Genomic DNA, 22,604 nt, shown 5'->3' on the forward strand with positions numbered 1-22,604 from the left:
GAGGGAACCGTGGCCGGTCTGTGGCTGCTTAGCGAGGTGAACCTCTACGTTAATTAAGCAAAACTGCAACCTAAGTGGTGCAGCTACACTGGGAGCAACTAAAACTTGCCAAAGTATTAGCTGGCAATGGTACTGAAAAGCACCATTACATTTTCCATGTATTAGTGTTACTTTTTTCCMTGAGCTCAGCTCTTGGGGGCGGGGGGAACAGCAGTGTAAGAAAGGACAGCTAAATCAATAACTTTGCACGCCAACCTCCCGTCGTAAGCAAGCAGCCCGGTGCAGCCCTGGAGGAGTTTCAGTGCCACGGACGCTAACTTTGCGCCCGCCTCGTGCCCGCGGCCCCTCTCGCGCCGCCCCGGCTCCTGCAGCCCGGGAAGGGGGCTGCTCTGCCCCAGCCGCCGCGCCGCCTTCCCGGCCACCAACACGGGCAGAGCCGGCGGGAAGAGAGGGAAAACCAAGGCGGGTCCGAGCCCGGGCGGTTTGATGCGCCGTCCCCGCCGCGCGGGAGGACGGYGCCTACACGGAGGTGCCAAGTCAGACTTGAAGGGAGGGGGGGCCGTGCTAGGAGGGGACACGCAGAATTTGGCACTGGCTAAGGCATTAAATGGCATRCTCAAAACCGGGTGCAAATGAATCAAACAAGTCCAGGGTTTTTTTCGTGCACCGCTCCCGCCACGTGTGTGCCAATGAACGTAGCTGCCCCCGGGGTTTCGTGCCCGGCTCCTGCAACACCCAAAAGCGCTTTCTGCTTATCTGGCTGCGTTACTTTGCAGGAGAGTCAAATCACCGAGACCAACTACAGGGGCATAAAACAGTCACTGGCATGGTCATTTTCCTAACGGTGGCTTTCTGATTGCCATGAAAYAGCATTAATATGGAGACTGTTTTCACCATCATGAACTGCGGATTTTTAAGTAAGCTCAAGGTAGAAAACATCTAAAACTCCCTCCCTACTTTGACCAAGAAATCATGCCGAATACTGCAAAATGATTCACTGGCCAGTGCAATATGTAAGCTCAGGTTTAACTGTTATTTTTTTCCTGCCTAGAGTGTTTTCAGAACTACCCATCACCAGGACACACCAACACAGTGGTTAAAAATCAGCAAGATTTTACAACAGTTTTCCACCAGTGCTCTCACATCGGAACAGAGCTTCATTTTCACAGTTTCCTCAGCTCTTTRATTGTTTTTTCTTGAACACTGCTCCAAGAACTTCTCAAAAATTCATTTCAGACCTATTCTTAAGACTTTTTTTTATTATTATTGGTGCTACACACGACATAAGACATGTTATGGTTAAGTTGAATTTATTTCAAACAAAACTGGTTTATATGTGGTGTTACAATCAGCTACTGCCGGTCAGATGCTACCAAATCGCACCAGGCAGGCAATTTTGCGAAGGGGAATATAAATCACTTTTTGTCGCTGAGCTTGCGCGCAGGAATATTCTTGCAGCGTTGCTTGCACGACAGCGACTAGCAGCCAAGGCTAATCCGGGCTGTCCACAGCCTCCGGCAAGACAGTGCTGAAGGCGGATGGGCGCCCTTCTCCCCGCGAGCGTTTGTAAGTCGATCCTGATCTCTGGGAAGTGTTTTTCTTCACGTCTGTCAGCTGCGCAGCCATAAACCACGGCGCAGACCCGCCGAAGAGCCGCTTGCCGGCTGCGAACGGCTCGTGCTGAGCGGGGAGGGCCCGGGAGACGGACGCGCTCGGGAGGGTGGAGAGCAGGCGGGGAGCAGGCGGGGACCAAGCCTGGTCGTGCTGCTAGGGGGGTAAAAACACGCCGTAACCGAGAGGAGGACTTGACCCGTGCTCGACTGAGAGGCCAGAGCTCATTTCTTCTCTGCGTCGCTCATCAAATTCGGGATGGACGTCAAGCGCTAGCTGCAGTTTAACTATTTTTAACAGCTCTGCGTCTCCTGGAGACACGAGCTGCAGCCCGCAGGACAACGCCTGCCCGGCCAAACGCGGCCAAACCCGCCGCGCAGCATCTCCCTGCCCCAGAGGCCGCTTTGGGCGCCCTTAGATTAGCCCATTGGTGCCAACGGCACTGCAGGTTTCTGAAAACCGGGGTTCTTAGGTCAGTGAACTCAACAACATTTATGGGAGTAATTTTAAAGCTATGAGTGAGGAAAAAAAAAGCATAAGAAACGACCTGTGGATGGTAATAGTGGTGCTCCAAACCTGAATTTTGGAGGAACCGGTGCACGCGCTCCTGCGTGTGCTCTCTGTGTCAGCACGGGCTGAGGTGCGCGGGAACCAGGGGTCCTTAAAGCAGAAAGGACTTAAAAAACCCCACCGTGATCACACCCCTAAATCCAGAGGTACTCAGCCTCAAGCATAACCCAGATCCCAACCCGCGGTACARGTCCAAATCTCAACAGCACGCTTCTGAGCCAGTATCGTTGCTACGTTCCTGGGTGACAAACATAGTTGTGCCGGCAGTCCCAAGACTTGTCTGCTGAAAAACACGGAACAAAATAAAATATTTAAGAAATTTCTGAAATAGCAGTGCTATTAATTTGTACTTCCAAAATTCAGATTTTCCGTTTCCCAGGTCCCTAGTGCCTGCAAAAAAATGGTTTATGAAAGCAGCATACACTCCTTGCCTTGAAGCAATGCTAATATTATTTTCAGGCTTCATTTTGAAGTGTATGATTTAGCACAGAAACTTAAGTGTCATGAAGGGTTTAGGGATTTTAAAAAGAAGATTATGTGCAAACTGTTCAGTTTTTCTAAAAACAGCCATCACATTCAGTCAAGTCGTATATGTGATTTTAACCTTCAAAAACCAAAAGTTGAATATGCTCCAAATATTGTAGGATTTTTTTTTTTTTTTGACAAATGTGTTAAGCCAAAGCAGAAAAAGAGAAGAGAAGGAYATTTACTATTTCATTATAAATGAGCTCCAGGACGCTTACAAAAGACGCCTGGTGTTCCAGGARAGCTAGGGTGCAGTAAGTCAGCCTAGGTTTGCTCCAGTAAAATACAGRAACACATATTCTGCAAAATGTCCTTTTTAGTCTAGGAATTTAGTTTCTTGCACATCTGAGAAAACATAACTGATCGCTATCCTATGATGTGCTTCTATAGGGCTAACTGTGAGTTATATCAGCTCTCCTAAGGAAAGGATCATTGAAWGCAGTGTGATTTACATAGTGCCTACTTGTCCTGTTGATGACCTATATGAAAAAAACCACACACACAAGTGAAAACTGATGCAAAGCTCGTGGGTAATTAAAAAAAAATAATGCATTTCTCTTAAAGCCTGAAAGGGAATAGAGAGCAAAGGCGATTCAAGTAAAACYGCAGCAAAAAGATGCATTTCCAAGACAGAACGTACATTATTCTGTAGTGAAAGAGAATATCTGAAGCCAATTTAGTTCAGATCAGCTTCAAATTATTTTTTAAATAGGCACCTAATGTGCTATTAAATTGCATTTTGTGCAGATGCAGATGTGAAGAGCCCTGACAAGATTAAAGCTGTCTCTGGAAACAGCCTCGCTAGCTGAGGTATGGTTCACGAACACACCTTATACAAAAGYGTACACATTTACGTCAGACGTAGCAATTTGTGTCTTACCAGGGGGGTTCTCAGCTTTCTAATTCTGAAATAAAAATTTAGCACCAGGCCACAGAAAACAAAATAACCGTACAAAAAGATGGGTTCGTACACTGTTCGCAGAGCACATGAATGTTTCTACCAAGGAAAACGGCGCGAGGCAAACGGCCGAGCTCGGAGCCCCCAGAAGGACACCGTCAYCCTCCTGGAGGGAGAAGAAGGTGAGGAAAAATTCCTCTCCATCGCCATGACAACCCCAGCTCCATCATTGCCATGGCAACCAGCTGCACCTGGGTCGCCACGGGCCACCGCGGGCCACCACGTGCCGCGCCGGGCTCGGCGGGCGGCGAGGGCACCGCGGGAACCTCCCGGCCGGCGCGGGAACCGCGACACCTCCTGCGTGCCGGGCAGCCCCCAGCCCGGCGCCAGCGCTCTCGGAGCCCAACCTCATCGTGTCGGTGGGGAGGCTGGGTTTTACCGGGGTTTTTTGTTGTTCCCCCCCTCCCCCCGGGGATTTATCTGGCTAAGATTAAATGCAAGTAGAAAATTTTCATCTTCGCGATGAGTCACTGGAAATCTGCTCTCTGAAAGCGGGCGCTGCGGGGCGGCTTCCCGCAGCCCGTTCGCATCCTCCGCACGCGGTCCCAATGTCAGCCCAAAGACACTGTCCTGTCCGCTGAAGAGCCACGACTGCACCGTCGTCACATCGAAAGAACGTGCTTGCTGCACTCACTAAAACCTGTATTATCATCGTTTTAGTATGCTAGCTCAGTCCAGGCTGCTGCTTTTCTGGCAGAGTTGTCATCGTGTACGGTGATGTAGAACAGCAACAGGGAAAACACAAACTAACGTTTCCACAGATATACATCAAAGCCCAACAGTTAGCTGCTAGATAATGTTTTTCATCCTGCTATCTCCTGGCACACAAAAAAAGAAAAATAAATACAGTTATTATCACTGGCTTTTTTTTCCCACCAGACTGGAGACAGAGGGTGAAGCACAGCTGATGTTCAGTGGCAATGATGCCCCTTGCTGGCCCACCAGCTTTACCTGATCCCCTGGGACCAGCAAGCTGCCCCGGTGGCCCCAGCAGCTTCCCACAAGGCTCGCAGGGTCCCACATGACAGAGCAGGATCAGCCCCGGGCGCCGGAGCCAGGCAGGCGCCAGGCGCCTGTGCAGTCCCCGTGCCCACGGTTCAGCCCCCGGGACCCCTCAGCCAACGCCACATTTACATGTCCAGCGTTGCTACAACATCTGCGGCCGCGGTAGCTCTGCCCAAGGTAGACTATCCAAACCAGCTGTGCTCGTGTCGCCTCATCTCCTCAAATTCCTCTTTCTCCCAGAATAAATCCCTCTATGGAAAAGCTATCCAAGGTAYGCTTGGGAGAGGGTGGCAGGGGTTGGAAAACGCCTCTTCGGGAGCCTCGTGTCGGGTGCTGTCACCCGTCGACCCGTTGACAGGCTACTTGTGCAATTTCGGCTTAGAGAAAGAGAGAACAACACACGTACAGAAGGGCAAAACCTTTGCAGGAACCTATTTGAAACGATGTAGTCTTGGATAGATTTACTTCACTTAAAGACCACAACTTGACTAGTAGTACTGCATTTGAGTTTGGAACAAGCCACCCTGCAATCTTCCTAAGTGGAGTTTGACGTTGAAAATCAAAGTGTTTGTTAGATCGCACCACATTGCCTTGGTAAAAAAATGATTTAGTCCTTCTACTAGTCAAGAAGAAAAAAAAAAAAAAAAAAAAAAAGGAAGAAAAAAAAGCAGAAAAACGTATTTTCTACGATGGAATGGAATTTTAAGTCAATGAGTATTTTTCAAGAGAAAAATTATAAAAGCTTTCTTAAAATTTTTTCAGCAATTTAATAAAAAAGTCCTTCAGAAAGAAGATGAGATATCATTTTATTTTTCATGTATACATTAAGRTATACATGAATACTAAACTAGATAGTTGTTGTGGTTGTATACAGCTGAAACAGAATACATAAATCACTGGATAGGAAAAAAAGCCAAGAATACTAAAATAAATCTGACTAGAGCAGTATAATGTAGCCTGTGTTTATAAACGTGCAGGAGAGAATAAATTATTTTATCCTGARAAGAGAGTGATTCCAAAATGACTTTTCTTTTTAATTTAACATCACCCTCTAGCGGCAGTTTTTGTGTTGTACCRAAGGAAAAGTTCAACTTATTGGTCTCATGCATTAAGAAATGGTACAAAAATTGCAACTAGTTGCATTTATTRCCTACAACACACAATCTCTAAGGAAAATCTGCTCTGGCAAAATTTCTAAATCTGGTTTCTTTCTAAAAATAACTTATAGAAAGAAGCATCTAAGAAATGGTTATCATGAAATGCATGAAACAATAAAATCCCTATAATGTGGTGGTAGAATAACCTTCCAACGGGGTACAAGTTCCTTAGTGCTTCGTGAGCAACTCGTACTCCGAAGCATGAAGTTTATCCTTTAATATATTATTATTCTATCAGCTCCCTGAAGAGGTAGCAGTGGACAGCTTTACAGAGAGATACATCCCGACACTGTGATAGTTCAGTTTCTGGACTTGTACCTCCTTCTTGACTAGTTGGAYGGCGTAGGAAAACACCAACAAGCTTCTTTTACTGTTCTCTTACAACTTCGATCAGGTGAAAAAAACACAGAATACAGAAAAAGCTAGCRTGATCCCTTCCTAATCTAGCAGCCATCATTTTAACGAATCATTCCTCACTAGGGAGGGACCTGAGGCACCTGACTCACATTTAGGTAATGAAATCTTTGCACGTCCAGGGATGAGCGGATTTGGAGTATCGTTTCTGCCCACTGGGATAGCAAAAAAAAAAAAAAAAAATGAGATAGTGCCACAAATCCCACTAGCCTGGTCCGAGATTTAGGTCCATCTATTTTTGTATCCAGTAGATAGTGAGTAATGCACAACTTCAGAATTCAGAAGAAGCTGCCTTGGGCACGAAGTGTTGCTTCAGCATGACAAATGATTGCTCTGCTACWTGTAAGGAGATTGAATCTGGAGGCCAAACAGTGTAGACAAATTACCTGGAGGCCTGGGGCYGGGGGGCAGCGTGGTTTATCCCACTAATTCTCTGCTTATGTAACAAGAAATGAGGAGCGCACTTTTCCCAAACACCTATTTTCCAATGGCTATTTAAAATAATTTGCTATTGGTCTCTCCTGATATACATGTGAATGGAGARAATAAAATATTTTTACTCGATTTATACATGTTTTCTTCAGTRGACCTCTGACGCCTTACTCAGAGGTTAGCTCTGCAAGAAGACTCTGCACGTACAGCAGGTTCAACTCGCTGACTTCCTACATGATCCTGACAGATTTGCAGCATCAAGTTAAAAGCAGAAGGCTAAACCTGTTGGTGATCGCAACCCCTCGCGCCATCTCTCTGACAAAAGCTGGCGTCTCCCAGAGCAGGGACATCTGGTTTGCTTAGGAGGAAAGATGTCTGAGAGATGGGCCGGCTGTACCGCCGGGGCAAAACCAGCCTCAGCTCCTGCTACGAGGGTTAGARAGCCCAAAGGTGACAAGTGCCATTCCAAAACCCAAGTTCTCACCTGTGAAGCGTTGATACGTTCCTAGAGCTTTACTTGTAGCCAGAGGAGATGGTCCTTCTGATACAGCACCCATCTCGGAAGTAGCTGAGATTCTCCTCTTAAGCAAGTTTAATCTCTCATCCTGGCGCTGCATGTAAACCCCTTGTACGTGGTTGACGTGACGGCACCGTTCGGTGAAAATATGAAGTCAGAGAAAATATGGTTCTTGCTCAAAACAACAGAGAAATACCCAGAATATCTGGCCCGAGGACCAGAACATTTCTATGAATATACAGAAAAGGAAAATGCAGGGTTAGATTCCCTTGGTCAAAGAAAACACTGAACATGAGTCTAACATTTTCTAACTGCTTAAGAGACCGTCAGGCGATGCGGTACTGTGGGACACTGTTTCCTCCGCCTATATTCTCAGAAAAGACTGACTCCAAGAGAAGATTCAAGACTGGGGACTCGGTYTGACACAGACACCCTGCTGCTGCCACCCACCTTCTGCCAGAGCTGGCTCTTCGAACTCACCGGTCTCTCTTAGCATTTCCCACTGCTCCTCACTTTGCCTCTGACCTCTATGAATATCACATTGCAGTGCCTAATCCYCTCCATAGGAAATTTAGAAGTCTTATTCAAAGCTGTGGATCCCAATATGGGATCATAACAACTCAGCCTGGCAGGGATGATTCCTTATACGTCTAAYCTGAGGAGTTTGATTTTCACACACACCGAAAACTCTCAGCGCTTCTGCAGCAAATGATATGTACACCTCAGAGCACTAAATACTTTACATGATCAGTAGYGACCTGCACAAGTAGAGCAGCACATTGCACTGCTCTGAATGTTAACTCAGAACAAATTATCTGCCAGTCAATAACGGATAAAGCAAAGTTGGTCTTAATCACCTATCCAAAAACGGCTGCTTTGCCAAGATGGTTGGTACCTAAAGACTGAGTGCTACCATCTCAGAAATACTGCAGTTATTTTAAAGTAGTCACATAGAGCAAGCAGCTGTTATTACAGGCAGGGTCTAAGGGAAGGTTTGCAGGATWTAAAACCTATATAGATTCCTCTAAAACCAGCCAGTGATTTCAGAGGAGCCAACACAACCCTTCTGCTCAAGCTCTGTCTCCATCGCAGTTGTTCTGCTTCTGCCCCCCAGCTGCCTTTGCTAGAGCTGTCATCACCTGCCCCCRTGCATCTTGCACTCACTTGCCTCCTCTTCTAGTGCACTTTACTGCTCTTATCGCTGCCATGTGCAACAAGGGGGCACTCGGGTCCCAGTCACAGGGTAGAAAACTCTGTTAATTCTACCACAAACCCGATAGCTTCAATGCTAGGTTGAAACTTAGAAATGCGTATTTTTTCACTAAACTCAAACAGGCAAACTCTCCTGGAAAATCTCCAGCAGCTGTTTTAAAAATAAATCAAATAGAGTGTTTAAGGCATACATACACGAGAAAGGTAGGAAAAATGATGGAGTACTTAAATAGCATTATAGCAAAGCAATCTGTACTCTTTATCTTCCAAAGGAGCCTATAAATTAGKCCTTCACTAACTGGAAAAGGAAATTAAAGTCCAATTGCATCGTGCATTTTACTTCTTTATTTTGGGTGTTTGCTGTAARTGTTACCCTACTGTTGTCCTTTGCGGGTATTCTCATTTCTGGAGGTCTCCACTGCTTTTCCGATAAGTGACTTCTGCCTCCACACGATCAGGGCTGGCTCTGACTAGCACCCCTGCAGCAGGCAGCACAGACTATGGTATGGAAGGAAACTCCAAATAACCACTTTCAAACAAATAACAGTGACTAGAAAAGGCATAAGTGTCTCTAAGGGCTCATATATGAAAAACAGTGGCCCACAGCTGCGCTGGGGAAAGAGTAGTAATTTGTTGGRAGATGTGCATAAAATTATTTCCACTTATAGTGCCTATACATACATACACACACACACATATATATATATATAAAATATCTATAAAATAAATTGGATAAACAGTGAGCTTTGGTATTTCAGACAGAGACCAGGAATGTACTTTACTTTTAGATCACTAAAACCTGAATAGTACCTGCATTGTGCATGTATGACAGTCCTTTGCAGCACCATATAAAATATAYTAACAATTTTAACTCCCTGTGTTATGTCTTCAAAGGGTAGAAAAGGAAGTAYATTTATTTAAGAAAAAGAAAAAAAAGTACAACACATAAATATAAAATATGTAAGAGATCTGAGAATACTTTTTGCAGTCAAATCCACATTCCAGCCAATGGATACTAAATTAAAAGTTCTGCCAAAATCCTCATAGACTCAATTAAGTGGTGATATACATGAAATTTGCTACAAGATAAGCTTTCACAGTGCTATTCTAAGCARCTTAAGTAGGTACTAAGATCAAACCTCAATACCTGTTTTAAACATATAAATGTCTGGAAGCATTGGCTCTCATTCTGTTGCCATAAACATCTTTACATCTTGCATTTAAAGCAATATTTTATATTAGACTTTTAAAGTACATTAGTATGTCCAACTTTGCTTATTTAAGTTGAAGGTAGAGAGGAAAAGCTGGGAGACGAGATATGATCCAGTTTTGCAAAAATGCATTTGTTCTCCAATTTTTATTCTAAAGAGATGCTCATTTTTTTCAATAWTGAAGTCATTAATGAACATACTTTCCCTCAGTTTCCAAGTTTCTGATCATCTTTGCCTATTGCACGTTTTTCCCCTTAATTTTCATTACTGGCCCAGCCAATTTTATCTCGTAGAGAACTGTCTTCTCTTTACATCATTTGTCACTTAAAATGTAAACTCCTCAAGGCATCAGAAAAGAAACTGTCTTATATCTGAAAGGAGCTAACACATCYATAAATATTCATTCCTAACACGTGCACTCAATCCCTTCAATAGTTTTTGGACATAGCACATCTCAACTTTGCAAAATTATCCAATTCAGATTCTGTCATACTTACTTATCTTTAGCAACACCTCTGCAGAAGCTTTCACCCAAGCCTCCTCCTGTAGCCAAGATTTTTGGCTCTCCTATTCTATAAATTTAGGGCTGAGTTCTTATGGGGAGAGTTTCAGGGAAAGAATTCTGAAACCCAGAGACAGACACACAAAAATTCGTAACATCTGTCAATACCGGTCTAGGCTCCCAAATTCACATACTTAGAAAAAATATTTATAGGCCCATATTTACTTAATACCACATAACCAYGCTGCAACATTTCCTAAATTAAGAGCAATTAGCAGTGGGATTCTGGTTTAGTACAATCCRAAGAGGCTAGATGTCAAGTTCCAATTTGCTAAAGAATGTTTCTGGCACTCACTTAAGGCTTTGAATGTAATTATTTTTGCTCTGATCTCCTTTCCCGCATCTGAGCAGCTGGAGCACTACATCCACCCGTGACGTAAAGCAGCTAAGCTTTGCCATGTGGTAGTTTACCAGCATCTACATGTTTTACATATAATCAAGTGCCAATCTTTAACTCAGTAACTATGAACAAATGTGATGCTTTTCTAACATCATTTTAAGACATTTTCAAGGGTGAAAATGAGTGGAGAAAACATATCTACTTGCAAGTATTTATAATTTTGCTACAATCTCCATTAATGGACTTCAATTCTATCTTCTTGACCAGATAAAAATCGACAATTTTTAAGCCAAACACTAAGCTTCATAGATAAGTTACATCAAATGTGCTTTACTCCAYCCTAATTTTTTCTAAAAGGATCATCATTACACCATTGCAGTAACTCATCAGAGGAACTCATCTTCTGCTTTCAACACTYTTTTTCAACCACTAGCAATACACCCTCAATTCACATATCCCAATACAATAACGCACAAAGCTCAAGAAAAGATACTGCTTTCCATATACCTATAAAATTGCAAGAACAGAACTAAGAATGAAGCATATAGTATAGTTCCAAGATGGTGGGGGGCAGTGTTTGCATTTGCTTGAGATGAAGGTAGAGTCTTCGTTTGYGGTGACTTGCTTCCTATACCACAGGATACAAATGGTTTGTCACCTTCCCTTGCAAACAGTCGTGATCTCACCCAACAAAGCTCCCGCTGTAGTGCTGGGAGCGCCGCTGCTCGTGCTTTCCACGGTCTTGGTTCCAGTCCTTTCTCCTACCCGACAGCACCCGGTTTGCATACACCTCTCCCACTCTCTCTTCTGCCACACTGAGAGGGGTATAGCTCCTTAAACATCCACAAGTCACCCTCTGGCTGATCTCCCCAAACCCTCTGAAGAAAACAGCAAACCACCCTGCCATTCATAAAGGGCAAAACAACTCTCACCTCCTCCTGCACAGAAGTATCACCCCAAATGCCTCCCCCATTCCCAGAGGCCGCTCACCAAAAGCTCACCGACAGGAGTGGGTTCTTGTGAGAGCTGACCTCTCTTCCCTAAAAACAACCTGCACCCATCTCAGAAACTAGGAAAGGCTGCTTGTCTGCCTCAAAGGGCAGCAGCTTTCTCTTTCACCTCTTCCAACATGCAACTTTTTAAAGAGTGCAGTCCTCTGCAACTCAGAAAGCAGCAGGAAGGTATTTGTACCCACATGCTCTTCTTCCCCCAGCCTCCTCACCTCCCTTCCCAGGAACAGTTAATATCACAGGAAAACACTGTAGAAGCAGACAGAATTTGTGCAACACTTTATTACACTGCTGAAGACTGGGAATCAGTTCTGGTAACAGCCTCTTCTCTGATATTCAGGCTGAGGAAGTCGATAGTACAATGCTCTTACAAGGTCACTGTCCCAAAGAGCGAAAACATACAAACTCTCTCAATACCATCAGTAGCAACCATCTGTCCTGTTAAAATGGCAATACAAGCTGCAAGGGTAACACAGTTACAGTTAGGTGCTGTCCAGTTACTGCTGTATTTGCAACTCCTGTTATTTTCCAGTGGTACAGAACACTCTTAGAAGTTTTAAGCATGAATCTGCAGTCAGATTAAGACTTCAGACACAAGGAAGTGGCACAGATATTTACAACAGACAAACATATAGTTACAGCAAAGCACGGAAGGGTCTATTTGGCACAAAACAGGAAGCTGGAGCTTACGCTTTAAGGCGAGCGCATGTTCGTTGTTTTGATTGCATGATTGTAAAGAAAAACAGTGTTTGCACTATGACACAAGAGAAAGCTACCATAACCTTTTGTGGGGGAGAAGCAAATCAGTAAATGCCTCACCTGTTAAGGTATCTTTTGTATTTCAAATMCTAGCAAAACGAGAAACCAACAATTTAACTCAAATTACCAACTTCCCCTCTAAAATAAGTCTGTTGTTACACCCTAAAGGATGTCAAACAAAGGGTCTATGCATCACATTGGCCCCTTCTGAATCCCCACAAAAGTGCTTGCACAACTGCATAGCTAAAGCTTAGAAGAATCAAACAATGTAATCTGGCTGTACTGTAGCCTTAATCTTTGTATTATATTTACAGATAATTATTTACATAATAAATAGAGCGCTTTCAGAGTAACTAGAAATTATACTTTATCCAAATCTGGAGTCTACAAGTAGGTGGTGAGATACAGACTTTAGAATGAGGTAAATATATTGCATAGGCTAGATAAATATYTAAATCCAAATTCTGAAAGTAATTTGGCTTGATTGTGAAATCATTCAAAACTGAACAGAAAGAAAAAACAATATATATATAAAAAATCTGAAAACAATTTCAGGTTGACCGTAACCACAAGTTACAGAATATCTTACTTAAAARGGAAGACATGTACTTAAAAGTACATTTCCTACTCCTTTTCAAAAAGTAGAGAGACAAAAGCACAATTTGAAATAGCTTTGCTGTTTTTTCCACTGATCTGTTCTTCCTAGATCCCTGTTCAATCTCAACTTGCCTTCTTCAATTTAATCAAAGCCAAGATTAGTCATGGACAGAGTATCACAAAACTCCTGTGAATACTGTACTTACAACCCATGCTTCAGCTTTACTTGCCAGAACCTATATTTGGAGCAATAACAAAGTTTTACGCTTTACAGCTTGCTCATAAGAGAGACTGTTGTTTAACAGGAAGCATCAGAGATCTCAACTASCCTTTTTAAAGCATTTGAAAATGATATTAAGAAGAGTGCTTTCTGTGATGCATTTTTTTTTAATATGTTCTTGCAGGTTAGCATGTTTTAATATTCCCTTGCATTGGCATGTAGTTCCCAGATATAAATCCTGTCAAGCAATGTAGTTTTCTGAAAGAAAGTATCTTCCATCCTAATCACAATTTCATTAAACTCTGTAAAAGACGGTCAATGAGTAGACGATGATAAAGTGCATATATTCCATTTTGATATGGGCAAAGTAGTTTTGGACTGAAAAAAAAAATTTATACTGTAAAGTGAAAACCACACAAAAAATCCCACTATGGCTGTTTAGCACCCCACAATTAAGTTGTCCCACTGAGCAGTGCCCAAAAATAATTTTTTCAAGTTTCCTGTTAGCATAAAAAARAGGAGCTTACAGTATATTAAAAATAATGGTTTCTTTTAATTAGACTCTGATAATCGTGAATTTATGTAATCCTTGAAAACTACAGCTCCCCCAAGGCTAGCACATTGCCTTGACAACATGTAAGCAGCACGTATTTTACCCTTTGGATCCAGGCTTCAGGCTTGCAAAAGCTTTGGAGTTCTTTAGGGAATGTGAGATTTCGTTSAGAAAAGAAATAAAATGAGAGTCCCTCTCTGACTTCTTGGACTCAAAAATAACTACAATGGTAAAATGAGGTTCAGGACGAGTCAAAAAGTACGTGCTTTGGACTTTGTCATCATAGAAGTGAACAACCTTCTCCAAACTGTTGAGGTCAGAGGTTCTATCAGTCATAATCATGATTACATTGGGCCAGTGCATAACAGGCCTGTCACTGGGCAGAGACACCACTGCAGGGTACTGATCCACTCCTTTGGGGGCTTCCCTGTAAGAATGGGGATGATGATAACCATGTCCCTGAAAACTCTCCGATCCACGATTGTCAAAGATTAGGGAAACATTGACAGCATCGTATTTCCGGATGAAACTGGAAATTTTCCCAAAGTAATCAGGATTTGTTTTAGCAGTCAAAGTTTTCATTTCAGATGCTGTTGTTTGTCGACTGAGGGCCTCATGAAAGTAAAAGCTAAACTTGGCAAGGAGAATGTTTTTGAGTTTCATCAGCCAGAGGAAGAGGTGTGGAGGTTGTACAGCCTTCTGAGACTGCCCTCCAAACAGATGCTTCTTAGTCTCTCTTTGCTTCTCAAAAATTTGGCCCCAAGTCTGTAGTTTTGTGTGAGCACTGTGCAAATTGACCAGGGATGGAAGGAACTTCCACTCTGAGATCTGAGCCTGAGCCTTTAAAAGATGTGCAAGCACATCTACTTCCAGCTGGAAACTGCTTTCAAGAGGACTGAGGATTGGATGATGAAATCTAGAAAACATAATAGTATTCAGAACATGAGAACTGTTGTAACAGYAGTGAGATGATCAGCTAGTACATCAATTCACAGCCAGAAAACCAAACAAAGCAGACTATAGTATAAATCAAAGAACAATCTTATCAATTTAAAGACAATTCTTTTAGCATAATTTTGGCATAAACATACAGCATTCTTCATGTTTGACAAAAACACCTGCCACTCATTTTTAATCAAAGCAAAGGAGCCATATTTGATCAATCCAAAAGTATTCACTGTTTATTATGATCCATGAAATACTATAGCACTGTTTAAATTCAGGTGGTTTTGTTTCAGTTTTACATTCCTTCTGGTGATAAAATATGCTTTTATGGTTCTAGTTGGTGTACTGTTGGTGTCTAGTAAGACATTAAGTCAAACCAAGGAAATTATCTAACAATACCAATTCATTGGCTATGTAGGAAAGCTATGAGGAAGTCAAGCTGAATCATCTCCAATAAAGAACAATCAAYAGCTCTGCGACAAGATGTGATGATGCTTCTATTTAAGAAAAGGTAGATATAACCTCTTCCTTCAGAAAAATACCCTGGGTCTTGATATTATCTTAAAACAGAGATGCTCATACTCAATTTCCCCAACTTCCCCAAAGACAAATGAAAACCACTACATTATCCTCCTCAGCTCCCAGACATAGTACATACAATCGGTTTTGGAAATATCTGGCTCAGAACCAAAGGACTTAAATTCTAGTTCTCTCTTCTGGACTGTAGTAAAATTTTCTTCCCTCACCCTTCACTATTTTGTCCTTGACTTTCCATCAAGCTCTCTGCAAAAACATTATTTCTTGGCTTCTGAAAGCTGTCTGACAATTATATCACTATTTTTAAGCATACCTTTTTTTGACAGCCACAATACACATCTTGAAAGGATTTGCTATTAAGATTCAAATCTGAATTTATTTTAAAGAAAATTAAATAATGAGTATGGCAGACCAGTTGATGCACTATGTTCTGTAGGTTAGGTGACCTGCCACCTTCTGAACACAATATGCTGTTAGGAACGATCATGCCTTCCTTCTACAGCAGAGAATCCAATGACTACTGTCTTCTTTAGTGGGTTGAGAAGTCTGGAGCATAGTTGAACCTCTGAACAAAAAAGTGTCAATTAAAACTAATATCCTGCTAACACTCAACATTACGTATTTGCAGTGCTTTTGCTATCTAGCAGGAAAATGGTTTTGTCGTCATATGTTAGAGAAGGAAGGGAAAGCACTATGCAACATTATTTCTTCCAGATACTCCCATCAAGTATTCATTTATAAGTTTCAACACACTTACAGTCAGACTGAGCTAAGGGTTACTCTTCAACCTTAAAAGCAACTAAAAAATTCATACTAATGCAGCACTGCTAAGTCTCCTGTATTAATGCTATGACGTACAGCTTCCCACTTTGCTTCATGGTTCAGTTAGTTTCATGTTTCATCGCATAGCAGAATTTGTTAAACTGTTTTAATCCAAAAATACACATYCCAGTCACAGCTGATAAGCTTGATATGGTTACAGAATAAATTAACAGGTTATGCACCATGTATATCTGTTGTAATTAACTTTCACAACACAGAGGTATCTGACTAATCTCAGCATCACMTAAAACAAACAGGTTTTTACAGTATTTCAGTAAGCCACTGTGTTAACAACTGAAGAACACATTGTAAAATTGTTTTTTTTTTCCCTTAATCATTTTCCAAAGCAGAGATGCCTGGGTTGCTTTGTAGACTTTACAGAAGCCTCATTGTCCTACAGCTTTTTTCATCCTTCTACAAATCATACAATTTTACAAAATGGTGACGAGATAAAAGACATTTAACAAAAAATACATCAGGATAGGCTTACTAGTTATTTTCTCACTGGAAAGAAAGGGGAAAAAAAGCTTTAAAACAGCACCTGTATCAGCAGCAGAATCCTTTAAATTATTTCAATTAACATCCTAGCCAAACCAATAATTCAGAAAGTAGCTTCCCCAGTTTTATCTTAAAGAAACGTAGAGGAAACAATGTTGACTTGTAAACAGCCCACACTAGACAATAAGTAGTAACAAAATAGCTTTTCACTGTTCAAGAGTTCTGATTTTTCAGACAAGAGCAATATGATTTGATCAATGATGGACAATTAGTACTTCCATTCCTTTACGAGTAAGTAGGTATTTGCTCTATGTTATCTGAACAGTTATTTGCATATGTAAAGAAAGAAATCAAGGCCAGAATCTATCTAGACAGCAAACATCTTGTCTGCTGACCGAAATAATGGTACATATCCTAAACTACCAATGAGGAACATACTGCCAGAACAGACAGGAGAAGGGTGAGTTTATTGGCCTTTCACCTGAGATAGTCTATAGACTATAATTATTAAGTATCTTCTAGCCAGCACACTTTGACATAACAACCAYGAGAAACTATTGAAATATGAAAAAACACTTGGACTAAAGATACCACTATTCCACTTGTCCTTTAGAAACATTCTGTACCTTACTGAGGAAGGGCACACAGCAGTCATTGAACTAGCTTTAAGAGCATCTTCGAATGCCTCCATCTTAGAAATGGCTCATTAATCCGAAGCAAGATCATCACTATTTGCCCTGTGAGACACTGCCTCTGCGCGCGCGCGTGTGTGTGTGTGTGTGTGTGTGCGTGTGTGTGTGGTTATAACAGTGCATTAGAAGAGCAGACAGTGACACCGACATTTTCCACATAGCACCATAAAGCATTTCAAAAATAACATAGTCTCCAGTTACTTTGTTAAAGCATCAATTTGAGTTTTCAGACTTAATATTGCTGTTGATTCACCACTTGCTCAGTACAAATGTCAGAAAGTATACTATGTAAAATCAATTTTAAACAAAATTTACCTCCTTTTACTCTTTAAGTTTCATTTTTCATTGGACAAAGAGCCCTGACATTGCAAGAGTTCACATATCAAGAATTGCCAAAAATCACTAGCACGATACTTAGATGTATTTTGACTTCATAATAGCACAATAATGCAGCAATTTGCCTAAGCTATTTTTAGAAATAAGTGAGTCAGCTGCAGTGTTTAAGATTTGGAATGTCAGAAAGCAGCACTGAATTATTTTGATTTTTCCTATGCATACAATTTAAAAAAATAGGTTAATATTCATGAAAAAAAAGAAAAACTCTGAACATTCACTACAAATTTCTTCCTAGCCACTATTTTGCTAATAAAAGATGGGAGGGGAGGAAATGGATTTGAAAGTTATTTTCCTACAAAAGCTACCTCATTTTCCTTGTAAAATTAAAAGCTGGAATTTTATTCTGTTGAAGAGTCAGCCTCAAAATTTATCTCAAAACTTTTTTGAAAAGTTAAACCACCATCACRTGCAATGCTCCCATGTTTTATAAGCAAAATATCTATACCAAAATCAATAAAAAGCATCCTCGGATTCTTGTAATAAAACTATTAGACCTGAACTTCAAGAAATCATAAAAGGAGGGAACAGATAGTCAGAAGTGCTCCTTCTGGTCACTGCAACAATTCTCAATTTATTTCAGAGCACCATAAAGCCCTTCAAAGTGGACCAAACAGCTATTAAAAACAAAAACAACTCCAAAAATWACATGTGAAGTGTGTTGTTTACCTGAAGATAGGCCTATATAGAATCTAATACATAGATTTTATAATTAAAGAAGTAGACATACATTCTAGTCTAAAAATAAAATGGTCACATGTAAATAAGTATTTCTACATTCATCCTTACTGAAGCCCACATGGATTTACAGTTTGTTTCCCTGCTGCCCCYCACGAAACTGTGCAAGAATTCTTTCATGTTTTATGAGGAAAATGACCCTTCTCTCCTTGCTGAATATTCATATGCTGGATATAAATTAAGGAATGAGGAAGGTAGCTCCTAGATCATGATGAGTAGAGAGAGTCTCTCTTTTTTGCAGAAAAGTCCTTCTTTTAGACCTATAGTATGTGATGCTGCTCACCAGTGYGCATGAATTCATGCAAAAAGCTGTGCTGTTTAACAATCACAGGATAGCAAAGTCACTGGGCTTGCTTTGAATCTCAACCTCGTTTACTGCAGGTCATCATATACCGGAGCACTTACTGCCAAMAAATAAGCACTGACCTTGAGCTGTATTTCTTTAAGATGGATTCCAAAATGTTTACCAGTTCTTCAGAGTTAATGAACTTTTGGGTGCTGAGCGTGTACATTTTTTCATAGAAGTCAGCAATTTCCATCCGAGCCTGAACAAAAAAACAGAGCTGTTCAGACAGGTGAGAAAGCAGCTCTTCCAAGTGAGGAGCTGTTCCTCCTAGTGCATTGCGACCCGTCGCCACCACCTTCTTCAGCTCATTATGCAGAGATGTGTAGATGGTTCGGATGGAGTCCTTTCGGCTGAAGAATGACTGACCACCTGTTCAGATAAATATGGARGTATTACCAAAATCCAGGGACAGCAAAGATAGACAGCAATATTGGAAAATTGTGTATAACTGTACTTGTTTATAACTAGTTGTTCTTAATTGCTGTTTGATCACAGTATTCTTGCATCAAAAATAATTTTCCACRTATTATTTTGCAAATAATAGAATTAAATTATACACAGCAGATCCAAAAGCATGTTATGTAATTAACTGAATTCATACTTGTCTTAATTCATTTTTTAGAAAATTTTTGCAGAAGCCCTTGGCTAACTCCTTCATATCTGCCTTAGCTATGGCATGACCCTTCTGAAACAAAGGGTTGAGGTAACTTTGCTAGCATCATATATGACCTGGAAATATTGTTATCAATGGAAGACAAAGAATCAAGTCATCATTAATAGCCTCCATTGCTATTAATAACACCCGATCTTTTAAAAACATTTTTCTCAACAATACCTCTTCAAACACGGAACATGCAATTTGGAAAGCAAACTTTAAATRAGAACCATATGACTATATTTGTGTTTATGAACTGAATGTTTCCAGTCYATATACAATCCAAATATAAACCAGAATTCCAAGATAAAACATCAAATCTACCTCAGTAGATTTGCTACCTCTGCTCAGTAAGACAACAGCACAGATCAATCCATAACTAAACAAACTACAAGCAATTTCCACATTTAAAATTCYCCCCCAAAATGAGAAAGACAGAATTCAATGTTCCTCTCTACTTGACCTCTACTGAYCTCATCTTGACAGTATTAAATAAAGGTAGTATCTTTGTACAGTCCTTTGCTAATATCAATTTAARTATCTTATTCATTGACCCTCTACGGTTTTTTAAATTCTTCATACTGTCAAGATGAAGATACTACCCATACAAAGATACTACCTTTACTTAATAATCTCCATTTACAGGCAGACTTACAAATAAAATTCACTCATGAGCTGTAGCAGCATGAAATGTGGTAATTACATAASAGCACCAGGATTGAATCTGAAGAACTGATAAAGGTATTCCAAATTTAGGCTCTGCTTTGAAACTGCCTAGAAAYGTTGTAATGGTGGATAGTACTTTTYACACCATTTTAGACATATAATAATCAAAAGCAACATTAGCAATTTCAGGCAGAAAGCAGAGAATTGGTTGCCACAAAGAAACAGCTGCCTTCTCAAGCCACAAGCAGTGCCTTGGTCAGGAGAAATGAAAAAATCTTCCATTGCTGTTGCTCATGAGATATATTTAAAAAAAATAAAAATAAAAATAAAAATAAAAAAGTCCCTAATGCTGTTAATTCTGTCTTTTCTTCAGAAAGCACATTCACATTTTAAACTCAGTTTTTCAGACAGATTTTTTTCCATAAAGGAAATTTATCATAATAGTTCAATACTGCTTGAATRTAAACACCACAGTAGAAATCTCCTGATGCTTTACTGCAGTACATATCAGGCTTATATCCCATTTTCCATACCACTCTACAGTTCAAAAGAAAAACAAGCAGCTTTGCTGAGAGGACAACACTGATGATGACTTGTGCTGTGGCAGTTTGGGATTTTTCTAGTCACAAAGAGAGTGGGAAGTAGCTGAGATTGTAGCCAGAATTCATCGAGATTCTGTAGTAGCTACATGAACAGCAATTTTTAGGAGGGTATCTCCAGCCCTGAGTGCTTAGGTAGGTACTTTTATGTATGTCGTTCTACATACTGAAGCTAGAAATTGTGAAGTGAAGAATAYATCGACTTGCACAGCCATTTTCGTAAACTGCACTGCAGCCGCACTCCTATTGACGCTGAAAGCACGGCACTGAGCGTGTGACCAGTCCCTGCGCCGGACGCGCAGACACGTGCGACGACCCTGCACGCGCGTTTCAAACACACCCGCGCGATCCTCGGTTACCCCGGCCCGCGCCGGCGAGGCCACAAGCTAACGGACTCCGCCGGGGCTGGGCAGCAAGAGCCGCCCGCCCCGGCCGCGGCGCGGAGGCTGGCGGCCACACGCGGAGCGGCGGCGCCGCCGCGCTGCCCCTTCCCTCCCTCCCCCCGCATCGGCGGCGCGGCGGCCGTTGGGCCATGGCGGGGGGGGCGCCCAACGGCCGGGGCAGAGCAACCGCCGCCCCTTCCCCCCCCCGGTTCGGGCGGCGGCGCGGCGCGGCGGTACCTAGCTTCTGGCCCAGGAAGGTCATGCTGTGGTAGGCCTTCTCAGCGGCGGCCAGGTGCGCCAGCCCCGCCAGCAGGGCGAGCCAGCTGGCACCGGCGCTCTTGTTGGCTTCGCGCTCCTTCTCCACGTTGTCCTTGGCCTTGTCGTACGAGAAGATGCCCAGGTGGGAGAAGAAGGTCTCCAGCACAGCCTGCTCTACCGGCACCGGCGCCCCCAGCGGGATCGACTCCCCCATCCCGCCCGGCGGCGGCGGCCCCCCCGTCCCCGCTCCTCCTGCTCCTCCTCCCGCCGCCCCCGCACTGCCACTGCTTCCGGGTGCGACGCTGCGGCCGCGCGGGGGAACGGGATCCCACCGCGCACTCTTGTCACGTGGCAAGAGGTGGTGTCACGTGAGGCGCGCTCCTCGGCCGCCTCGGGCCGCACGCGGCCGCGCGCGCGGGTCACGTGGCCCGGCCGTTGGGCGGGCGCGGCGCGGCCGTTAGCGGGGGTGGGCGGTGCCATTTCATTTGCTCTGGAAGGGGGCGGTTAGCGTTGGCGCTCGCTGTGAGCTAGGMGGGAGACGGGGCTGGGCCGGGGTCGGTGTTCACCCGCCTCTGCCTGCCCTTCTCTGAGGCCAGAGGTGGCAGTGCAGGTGGTCCCATGGTGCGTTGCTCTGTCCTGAAATTCCCCTCCCCCCCCTTTTTTGGGGAGGTGGGGGGGCAATATCTTTAGTCCAGAAACAATAGCCTCTTATTTCTTGCCCTGCAGAACACGTACTCGTGACAGCCTCCAAGGCAGTCTTTGCTTACCTCAGCATTACAGTGAGGCATGTTTGGTTTCTAATAGCAGATGAGTCTGTTTAAAAATAATAACAATTACTTGCTGTGCAGGAGAACTTACCAAGGTGTCATTTTGTTACGTGCATATCCAATTCTCTAGAAAAACTGAGAAAGACATAAATACAGAGATGACATGTGGGAAATAGGATGTCAGGATCTCGCACTAAATTGAAATTCTAAAAATGGTAATTATATTCTTTGACTATTTTTGTTTTCTTAAATTCAGGATTGATAGCTTCTTTTCTGCAGTTAGCATGCTATCTAGCACATTCCAGCCATAATTGAGTTGTAAGTTACTGAMTTCTGAATTTATGTTACCACGAACCTCAGGAAATTGAGAAAGTTGGGAGCTGTGTCTTCTGCTAAGCAAGAGATTGAATTAAAACAAGTCACAGCTGCTAGGACWTTTTGTTACACTGGGCAAAATCTCTTGTCACAAGTTCAGATAGAAGAAAAGTTTGCATTTGAGGATTTCCACTAATTTTTTAATGATTCAGTGTTTGCTGTGTTCCGAATTACTTGGTTTTGTCAAAGGTCTAAAGGTCTTAGTCAAGACATTTTCTAAACTTTTAGTGTTTCAGTATGGAGTACTCTCACAGTATCTTTTTCAAGAAGATCTTGA

At 42.3% G+C, this 22,604-nt stretch overlaps 1 protein-coding gene across 5 annotated transcripts; it reads right to left on the reverse strand.

The window, feature by feature from the left end:
- Positions 1–1,960: 1,960 nt before the first annotated feature.
- Positions 1,961–21,435, reverse strand: KICS2 (KICSTOR subunit 2). 5 transcript variants are annotated; one of them, XM_085323806.1, is made up of 5 exons: positions 21,165–21,435; positions 18,920–18,993; positions 18,705–18,823; positions 13,757–14,569; positions 1,961–2,464 (listed from the first exon to the last, which is right to left on the reverse strand). In XM_085323806.1, the coding sequence occupies exons 1-5, from the start codon at positions 21,397–21,399 to the stop codon at positions 2,338–2,340; spliced, it is 1,368 nt and encodes a 455-aa protein (XP_085179932.1). In that variant the 5' UTR covers positions 21,400–21,435; the 3' UTR covers positions 1,961–2,337. The 5 variants fall into 5 exon arrangements, with proteins under 5 accessions (XP_085179932.1, XP_085179931.1, XP_085179929.1 ...); XM_085323805.1 differs by having other exon boundaries at positions 18,705–18,841; XM_085323803.1 differs by having other exon boundaries at positions 18,705–18,993.
- Between the last annotated feature and the right edge of the window lie 1,169 nt (positions 21,436–22,604).

Source organism: Rhea americana, unplaced genomic scaffold, assembly GCF_003343005.1.
Source record: "Rhea americana isolate MKP2758 unplaced genomic scaffold, rheAme1 scaffold_88, whole genome shotgun sequence".
In the NCBI taxonomy this organism is placed as follows: Eukaryota; Metazoa; Chordata; class Aves; order Rheiformes; family Rheidae; genus Rhea; species Rhea americana.